The sequence below is a fragment of the Cenococcum geophilum genome, assembly GCF_001692895.1.
Source record: "Cenococcum geophilum 1.58 unplaced genomic scaffold K441scaffold_161, whole genome shotgun sequence".
Classification (NCBI taxonomy): domain Eukaryota; kingdom Fungi; phylum Ascomycota; class Dothideomycetes; order Gloniales; family Gloniaceae; genus Cenococcum; species Cenococcum geophilum.
The window spans coordinates 4,616-14,723 of NW_027137719.1; the positions used below are offsets into that span (position 1 = coordinate 4,616).

The 10,108-nt window shown below is 46.4% G+C and overlaps 3 protein-coding genes across 3 annotated transcripts; all 3 read left to right on the plus strand.

Annotated features, from left to right (window-relative positions):
• Positions 1–809: 809 nt before the first annotated feature.
• K441DRAFT_650065 (uncharacterized protein) lies at positions 810–980 on the plus strand (the record flags this gene model as incomplete). Its single annotated transcript, XM_067646972.1, has 1 exon — positions 810–980. A coding segment is annotated over one exon (171 nt), but the record flags the coding sequence as incomplete, so codon positions are not given.
• Positions 981–2,474: 1,494 nt separating this feature from the next.
• K441DRAFT_683271 (uncharacterized protein) lies at positions 2,475–3,023 on the plus strand (the record flags this gene model as incomplete). Its single annotated transcript, XM_067651675.1, has 1 exon — positions 2,475–3,023. One exon carries the CDS (start codon positions 2,475–2,477, stop codon positions 3,021–3,023), a length of 549 nt encoding a protein of 182 aa, XP_067496013.1.
• Positions 3,024–5,207: 2,184 nt separating this feature from the next.
• Positions 5,208–9,893, plus strand: K441DRAFT_701865 (uncharacterized protein; the record flags this gene model as incomplete). Its single annotated transcript, XM_067653372.1, has 5 exons — positions 5,208–8,670; positions 8,725–8,979; positions 9,032–9,094; positions 9,147–9,326; positions 9,383–9,893. The coding sequence occupies 5 exons, from the start codon at positions 5,208–5,210 to the stop codon at positions 9,649–9,651; spliced, it is 4,230 nt and encodes a 1,409-aa protein (XP_067496014.1). The 3' UTR covers positions 9,652–9,893.
• Positions 9,894–10,108: the final 215 nt, after the last annotated feature.

Here is a 10,108-nt window from a genome sequence, read left to right on the forward strand (position 1 = left end):
TGGCTTTATTTTGCTTTCTAGCGATTAAGACTTAGTAGATCTAGACTATTCTAAGTTGCCAGTACGCAAGATTTTCTTCATCTTATGTTTCAACGCTAAATACATGCTTAAATAAACAGCCCACCCCCCTTAACTTCATCAATCCTTAGGTTACAGCTCTCTGCCAACAACATGGGTGCTCCCGATCCAACTACGTGTGAGGCATAATCGCCGGGGTGTACGGTAGGGAGCAGGTAAGCCGAGCATAAGTCACAGGAGAGTCGATGGAAGAGGACGATATGGTAATAAGGGTAGGCAATAGCCTCGTACAGAGACAAATCGATGAGGAGGGAAGGGCTGTAGGCCTGAGGAGCTTATAAGGAGGTGCTAAGGGCTAGCCGAAAGCTAGCCTTGATAGCTCCTGAGAGCCCCCGGGCGTGCACCCAAGTAAGGGGCCAAAAGATCCCTTATACTATGTATGCTGCGCAACCGATTCAAGCACCTCTATAGTTAATGGAGTCAAACGCAAACGCAAGTCTACTCGTACGACTATAACTGAGGGTAGCCCCAACGACGAGGTTATATTTCTTGGAAAGAACGTAAAGGGCACGGCCATGTTAAAGAGCTTAAGTGATGAATACAAGTTGGGGGAGGGCAATCCGCAGAAGGTGAAGAAGACAAAGAAAAGTCTAAGAAATACCGACGAAGAGAAGCGCTTGAGAAAGTTAGTCTCCTAATGACCCGCGAGAGACACCAATTAATTTACATTTAGATGGCGAGCAAAACCCCCTTAGTCATTCACCACAATTAAAGAACGTGCCTTGACGCAGAAGATATTTGTTATTACCCGTACCCACAGCGGGACTAAAGACATTCCAGAGGAGGCAGTGGATATTGCTGGCACTACCGGGAATATATACACCGTGACTATCAGTAAGACGCCTGGTTGCACCTATCCGTACGCGGAAAAAGGCCATCAGTGCAAACATATTGTGTATATAAGTCGTCTACCATTACTCCGAAATATAATCCGCCATTAACATTCCCTCTCGTGTTCTTAAAGCCCCAGAACAACTTGCCTACCAGCTAGCTTTCATCTCCTCTAAATTGCGTTAGATATTCGCTAAAGCTCCCTCCATCTTCCTTATACCTCACTCCCAGCCTAAACTTACCAGCTGGCAACTTGGCCAAACAATCCTCTTAGATAACGACGTAGCCATCGTTAACATCCGATTAAGTTATACCTTCCTATCAAATTTAAAGGCCGCTACCTGGCTTTTATAGAAACCTCCTACGCGGACCCGCATTCCCCGTTAAAGAAATGGCTACTAGGTTTCGCAACTAATTTTAGATGCGAGAACGAAGAAGGCAGAGCACCCAGTTTGGAAAGCATCTTCCGCTTTATAAATCACCCGGAAAGCATTAGTCAAGACTATTTGGCAGCCGGACTCCCCGTTAATGAGGCTGCATTCCCACCCGGACACCCACATCGTGCGCGCATTAGCTGGATAGTTTCAATGTACGCCGTCATATGCCAAAGTCCTGCTATGCTTCGTCCAGTCATCAGCGACCTTGACCGTAAAAGCAGGCAGTTCTTCCTCGGAGGCAAATGTCCATGTAAATGGCTCCTTGCACATAAGATACTCAGACTCTTTGCTTTAACATATAGACCTCACTTAACGCATAAGACTGATATTACTGACAAATCAACTCCAGCGAAGTTGCCAGCCGGCAACTTAACTGCATACGACCAAGCATTGGATTCAAACACGAGAAAAGACTGCACTATGATTACGAGCGAAAAACACAATCCAACCAACGAAAACCTAGACCTAGGTATCGACGACACGAACAAGTCTTCGCTACCAATATCGGACGATGGGGATACTGGTCCCGGGTCAGAATATGATCCCGAGTTGGATAATGCATGCTGCGACATGTGTATATATGGACTCTATCCATGCCGCTATAGCTCAGATACAGAGCTGTACGGATTGGGCTAGCACCACCAATTACCGGCAGTCTTACAATTGGCGATTTAGGTATGGATGAAGGTGCAGATACCTTAAGACCTAGTTAGCTGTTAAGCGTGTAGCAGGGAGTTGAGTAAGGTTGGTGGCATTTTCTAGGCTTGGTTAGATTTGGAATTTTTTGACTAGCAAAAGGCCTAGCATGATTATAGGAGCTTACATTAGTGGCAGATCCTTAAGTAGTGTAAGTCGCCAGCGGGCAACATCTAGGTATTACCCAAAAACAGGCTAGCGCTTTAGGATAGCTTAAATAAACCTTTTCGCCCCAGCTCCTCCATCTTTTCTACACTTCACTCTATCAAATCTTTCTTGCCTGCTGGCAACTTAAGTGAAATTCCAATCTCAGGCTCCATTCGTCCTATTAGATAACCGACGTCTATCCTATAATTCAATCGGTCCGTAACCCGGTATGGTTGAGAAATTGGTGCTGCAGTGATTAACATTAAGTATAGAATTAGACAAATCATGCCATTATACACCGCCAACCTCGCCCCTCCGGAATCCGATTCTTCTCAGCCCGATCGAGACGAGATTAGAACTCTGAATGACAAAGACGCGTTTGCCATTTACAGAACTGCCCTGGCTATGGGCATGTCCCCACCCGAGCTGAATAGCTTTTGTGATTTCAAATTCCAAGACGAAACTTCGCCTATGAAGAAGTGGTTGGTTGCTCGTAAGGGTAACTTTGGACAGCCGAATGAACCAGAAGTCGAAATAACTTGGAAATCGATGATCCGCCTCATCCATAAACCTAACTGTATCTCAATCGCGCAAATAAATGCCGGTCTACCATTCGCAATGCCGCAGAGAGTCGCTATAGACATTCCACCTGCATACTACATCACTGCAATTGCAATTATTGGGACCATGGACGAAGAGCCAGAACTGCTAGACACTAGCTATGTCGACCCAAATCTAGCCAACTGCTACTTAGCCGGGCAATTACCTCACAACTGGTTTAACGTCTTCGAACTGCTCAACATATTCTACCGTCGTCACCTGGACCGGAACTGAATAGGCTAGGTTGCCAGCTGGCAACTTGCAGATTCTTTGATGGCCGAATGCACTAAAGGGTTACAACCGTTGGAAATGGGGACAGGAAAGTTTAGTATGAACTTGAATAAGGGGTTGGCTTACATATGGGTTACGGGTAGCGTTGGCAGTGCGGATAGCAGGGATCTATGCAGTAGGGTTTCTTGGAGATACAATCTCTTTAGTTACTGGCCGTCTTTCAACTACACCTCTATGTTAGACGGTAGCATCTGCTAGTAATATAAACATACTACCCCAGCTGCCAATTAATAACTGAATTCTACGCGAAAACCAAGGCAAAAGCAGGCTAAGTTGCCAGCGGGCAACCTCTCCGCTTTGCGAACGGTATTAGATAAACCCCACACCGCAGCACGTACCCTAGACAGTAAAGAGTAGGGAAGTTGTTAGTTGGTAACTTGTAGGTATTCTAGAGAGCCGGAACACTAGAAAAGGGATTAGGGAGGGTTGACGATAATTAGAATGGGCGGCCAGACGTCCTGGGTTTGGTTACATATAAAAGTGGCATGGTATTAGTTAGCAGATAACCAGGATTTACACATTGTAATTACATTATCAATGCTTTATACATTGTAACTACACTATCAATGCTTTATACATTGTAGTTACACAATTAATGCTTTACATTGTAACTACACTATCGATGCTTTATACACTATCAATGCTTTACATTGTAACTTTACAGTGGCTTTAGTTAGGGCTAGTCTTAATAATACAAACATACCGTATAAGCTGCCAGCTGGCAACTAGAACAACTAGAACTACGTAGCGAAACGTTGCTAGTATATACTCTAGTGCCGGTCCTATGCGCAAGGGTAGATGGTTTGTATGCCGCTATGAAATTAAGGTTAAAATTAGAGTGTCGTTTATTGCAAATCCATGCCCCGCTTACACCCGCAGCCACACCCGCTCGCTTATGTCGCCCTCGTATCTTAAACCTTGCACAGCTATGTGCACGACTAGCCTCCCCCTCTTTACAAAAGTAATTTCACTCGCGGACGATTTCGCTTGATTACTATTATCCATAGCAATTGTAGCGAACGCCCATGCTTAGCTAAGAACTTCAGTGACGTGATATTTGTGAAATATCGTGAGGTTTCCACCTGTACAATTTGACCGGTTCTCTACGGAAACAGCATTGTTTTGGCCACGGTATGGGCAAAAATAGGGCAGGGGAGGAAGTTTTAAATTGCTTCAATTTAATTCACCAGGGTAACCAAATAGTCATTGCGTGCAGCTACAGCTACAATTACTATGTACAGCTGGTGGCAATCAGGCGAGATTAGATGCGTGTACCGAATTTGAAATCTCGTAGCGCTCGTCAAAGGGCTGGAAGCTGGTCGTGTAATTTACTGTAAGTTGCCAGTAGGCAAGATTTAGTCGCCCTCGGTGCTATATTTTCCTACAACTTTTCACTGTCTGCTGGCAACCTTGGTGACCATATTCGTAATTCAAACGCGTACTTCACTTTTGTGAATAGCCCTTCACCTTAGACTCTTTTCATTCACACATATAAACGGCGCTAGCCACTAGCGTCAATCTACATATTTACCACCTTCAGCCCTTCCAATCCTCCATTTCTTCTACACTCCACTCATCTTGCCCGACCCTTGCCAGCTGACAACTTGACTCTCTTTCTCTCCATACACATTTCTTGGATAAATTTCTCTATCCACCTCATTCATTGATGGTACTCGTACCGCATTCTAGAGCGCTCTTAACGGTAAACAATGTAGCCTTAAAATAAAGATAGTCCATTTATTAACTGTGCATATATGTCTAGGGATCTCAACCGCCGGTCACGTTCTTGCTTCCCGCCAGCCTGCACTAGTTTAGATTGGATATATATTCAACTATACTTGTTCTAGTGGCTGCAAGTTGCCAACTGGCAACCCTGCTCTCTTTTGGATACTATACGTTGCTTGGATACGTCTTTTTGTCTACCTCACTCATTGGCGGCACTAGCACCTGCACCGTATCCTGGAGCGCTCTCAACGGTAAGTCAGGTAACCTTGAAATAGAGACAGTCCGTTTGCTAACCATTCTTACCAGCCTCTATTAATTCCAATTGGTTTATTTCCCTTTGCATTTACCCTATTGGCTATAAGTTGCCAACTGGCAACTTAGCCCGTTCCTACAGATTCAACAATGACTAAACCCCAAAAAAATACCGTAGCGGCGGCTGGACCATCCACTGACGTGCAGGATGACGCCGCTAACACTCAACCGAAGAAAAAAGCGAGAGAGATTAAAGCTGTTACACCCGCAGAGGCTATTAAGCAAAACCCTAAAGGAGTGAAGGTCATCCCGACTGGCTTAATTGACAGCCAGGCCCATATCGCTGGCTATCTTGGGCTATTAGATACACAGCAATTAAGAGATTACGTTAATGCATACGCCTCGGTTCCCGATTCAGCGTTATCTCTATGGCTTCAATACCGGAAAATAGGGTTTGGTGTTGCTGAACATACGGAAAAAACTACTTATAAGGCCGAGAACATTTTTCAAATGATCAATGACCCAGAATCTATCTCCACAGCATGCCTTGAAGCAGGCCTACCACTCCAGTATTGTAAGTACGACAAAACGGACCATAACAGGGCCTTGGCCTGGTATGTCGTTACCCTCTATCAAATCATCAAGGATAATCCCGATCGGTTCCCAACAGCAGGAAATGATCCTAAGTACGACGTACAGTTTGTTGGAAGGAAGCCGCCAGAAGAGTATTACCGCGCGTACGTCTTTCTGCGATGGTTCTACCGCGCAAGTACCAGAAAGGTAAAATCGAAGAAAGAGGGAGGGCGTGCTCAGAACATTCAAGCCATACAACCAACCTACCTGACGGACGATGATTTCCGGGGTGTGACAAGCGCAGAAGCAGCGCAGTTGTCAGCTGGCAACTCGCTCCTTACTGGGTTTCTGGCTAATGACGCCGCTGATTCCGGAGATGAAGAGATGTCGGACGAGGAGTATATTAGCGACAAGGAGGGACCCAACGGCAACATAATATACTCGGCGCCTTCAATGTTTCTCAACGCCTTAGCCGACAGCTTTCGCGATGTACCAGCTAGGGTATCCGGGACATCTCCAGACGGCAATCCCCTTCTCACCTCGTTGAGTCCAGAAGCTCAGATCCAGCTACTACAAAATATATCAGCACAGGCAAAAGTGCTGTATCCACCAGCGACCCCTGCCGCTGCTGAGAATAATGATACCGCAGGTGTGGATCAAGCATCAGGGAATCTAATCACCACCTCGGATACTGTAATTGCACATGCTCTTCATGTATCCGAAGTGGAAGCCACGCTTACGGCCGCGGGAAAAGAGCTGGAGCCCGATTACCAAGCAGCTTTTTGGGAACTGCAGAACAGCACTAACCAGGCCACGGCCCAATCGTTTGATTATCTCAGTTCATGTTCCATGTTGGATGTTGATCCCGTAACTCCATCCATCGGGTCTGGAATAACCCTGAAAGCATGGCAGGTAACAGGGGCCGTTTGGGCGCAGTACATGCTCAGCAGTCCTATCAGATCAGCAATTCTCGGCGACGATGTTGGGCTCGGCAAGTCCATTACTTCTCTTTCCGTGATCCAGAACATCTTCCGCTGCGATACAGAAGTCTTGGCCTCAGGCAATTCACCTACTGGTTGGCAACTTGGGGCCGAGTTGTCAGCTGGCAACTTAACAACTCCAGGCCCGTACAAGCCGACCCTCATCTTGTTTCCTGCGTTGGCCGCTAGTGTCTGGCGAGACGAACTTCGTTTGTTCCCGGACCTGAAACCGTACTGTTATTACAGTGCACCGAACAAAGCTACCATCACAACTCGGGCGAACATTCTGCCTAGGTCAGTAGACGATTTAAAAAAGACAATCGAAGCGCTGGACCAGAATGACCCTTCCACAAGTTGTCATGTGTTTATGTCGACTTATTCAACGTGGTATAAACGCACTTTGGACGGAGCCGCTATGCCCAGACGGTCGAAATCAACCCGCAAGCGTAGTCGTGTTCTTACTGATGAAGAGGAGGAAGAGGATGGGCCCGACGATGACGATGAAATGGACGAAGATCAGTTGCTCAAACTAAAGTCTCGCATTCCTGACTACTTTGGTTTGGTTATCTGCGACGAGGCCCATAAGTTGAAGTCCCCTCGAACGCGAACGCACCGTTCCGTTCACCTAATGCGTCCGCAAAAATTGCTGCTGGTGAGCGCAACAATTTGTGGCAACCAAGCCGCTGATATCAGGGGCATTATTAGTTTAATGCATGGCGTCTCGAATCGTTTTATGCCATTGGATACAAACTTCTCCGACGTATCAGAATACTCTATGATGCAACGAAAGATATCTAAGTTGCCAGATGGCAACTTGCACCATCTAGATTTAGAGGAGTATCGTGCATCGCTCGACCCCGAACGCTTCTGGGCGTTAAGTGGTCCAAACATGGATATTAACCTGTCGGCCGCACTAATTCGTCCAATTCTGATGCTCTGTCAAATACGTCGTTACAAGGGCCTAACGGTAGAACTCGAGCCCGGAAAATCAGTTACGGTTGGAGCAGACATCCCCCCCTATCGTGTCCTTACCGTTGAGCTCCAAATGTCGCGCGCGCAAGCCGAATTGTATGCCGAGTCGCATAAGATCCTCGCCAACAATATGGGAACAGGTGCAGACGCCGTGACTGGAGAAGGTCATATCAATATGGGCCGACATCGTTGGCTTTCGCATGCCTCTTTCAATGCAAGCCTCGACAGGTTCCGCAGCAGAGCGCCGACTGGTGTCAAGCATGTTGATGGCTGGCATGAGAAGGGTGTGCACGGTTCGACCTTTTACCATCGGCTTACCCGAGGCGAAGACGTTGATGTTTGCTACCGTGATAGGGTTACGTTTGCTACATGGATGTGTAAACGATCGGTAAAGCTTCAGTGGCTAGCAGGCTTTCTATTACATACCTGCATCAATGCTAACCAAAAGGTCTTAATTTTTACCGAATGGCCGGTTATTCAGTGGAATATAGAACTTTTTCTTCTGATGGTAGGCATCGAATTCGTCAGCATTCGTTCCGCTCACACCCAATCACACCGTGATCAAGTTATCGCGGACTTTAATGATCCATTGCATCAGGTTAAAGTCTGCGTTACCAGCTACCGATGCTCCTCGACAAGCACGAATCTCCAGAAGGCTTGTCATAACATTGTTATGGTGGAGGTGCCAGGCTCGGGATCAACGGCAAACCAATCGATTGGTAGAGTTTGGAGAATCGGTCAAACTCATCAAATCAATGCGTTCATTTTAACAACTGATCATACATATGATCAGGTCATTCAATCTCGCGCTGCGAAGAAATACTACATGCAGCTCGCCGCCACAGCCGACTTGGACTTCAAGATGCCAGCTGGCAACTCGTTTGACCACGGCGACTCCGAAGATGAAGATGAACGATTCAGCGCTTCAAGAGACATGATCATTGGTTATTACACCAAGATGTTTGGACAAAGAAGCCCGCGAGACGAATGGGGCGACGTGCATGACCTTACGAGCAAAGACCAGCTTCCCGGAGAAGGTTTGGGGCTTACGTTAGAACAGATGTTGGAAAGTCGGAAAAACAAAAAAAGTACGTAATTCTATTGGCGAAAGTTAACTGGTAAACTGCTAACGTTGCATCTAGAACTTATCAATGCACGGAAGACTACTGCAGTTGCTGAAGCAGCAGCAGAGAAGGCAAAACGAGCTGTGGAAAAAGCGATAAAAATCAAGGCAGCAAAGGATGCTAGGGCTCTTGCTAAACAGCGAGCAGGCGGTTCTGACGCGGAGGGCTCCACCGCAGCTACGGTTAAAGGCAAAGGAAAACAGAAAGTTGCGAACTCTCCACCAGCGCCGGAACTTCAGTTTAATATTCGCAAATTCAATCAAGCTAATACTAGTATGTGGTTCAATAGAAGTCGCCAGCTGGTAACTTGCTAACAATTCGGCAGGTACTTCTCCACCAGCGCCGGAACTTCAGTTTAACATTCGCAAATTCAATCAAGCTGATACTAGTATGTGGTTCGATAGAAGTTGCTAGCTGGTAACTTGCTAACAATTCGGTAGGTACTCCGCGACGTAAACCAGGCGCCAGTCGTCAAGGGGATTTACTGGATGAAGAAGATGGTTCCCCTACTCCGGCTGCGGCTCAAGCCACGGTTGACGAAGGCGATGAAGCGCTCACGCCACCCCCCGAGGAAAACGATGAAAACGCAGGCAATGAAGATATCGTTGAGCAATTGGCAGGTAAGCTGTAGTGTTAAATACTACAGGATAATTGCTAATATGGTGATTTGGAATAGATCCAGCATTGGCTGAGCCGCTAGCCAAGCATACAACTAGCAAGCGTAATAGGTTAACGTTGAAGATAACTGGGCTAAGCAATAAAGATGGCGAAGCGGACAATAGCGGTGAGGTTGTAGAAGGCGAACAGGCAGGTGAACAGGCAGGCGAACAGGCGGGCGAAAGCATCCCAAAGAGAAGAAAGACAGATAATGGGGCAGTAGCAACGAGGGCAAGAAGGGCTTCGGTGCTAAAGAGGACTCGCGGAAAAAAAACTGGTGGTAGGTAGAGAGGCGTAGTAGGCATAGCCGGTAGGGGTTTGGTTAACTGGAATGCTAGGATGGGGGTAGGAGCGGAGGACTTAAGTTAGCAAGTCAATGGTGCAAGTTGAGGTTGGCGATTCATTTCGAGGGTAGTTGAAGTAAAGTTGCCAGTTGGCAACCTTACTATTAGCTAAGTAATAGGCTACAAGGTCCAAAATGTATAGTAGTTCCCCGTGCCTTAACTGCCCCCCATTATACGCTATACCTGGTAGATTAGTGATAATAATAATTAGTGCTAATTATCCCTGTACCCTATCGCCAATTTTAATATCCCTTAATTAATCGCTTAACGCCCGATTTAACGTCCTTATAGTAATTGTGCCCTAGAATAATACCCCTAAGCCTACTCCTAAATGCCATTATACCCTAATGGTAACTAAGTTAAATAGTAGTAGTTAGCTAATATAATAACGGAAACTGCTT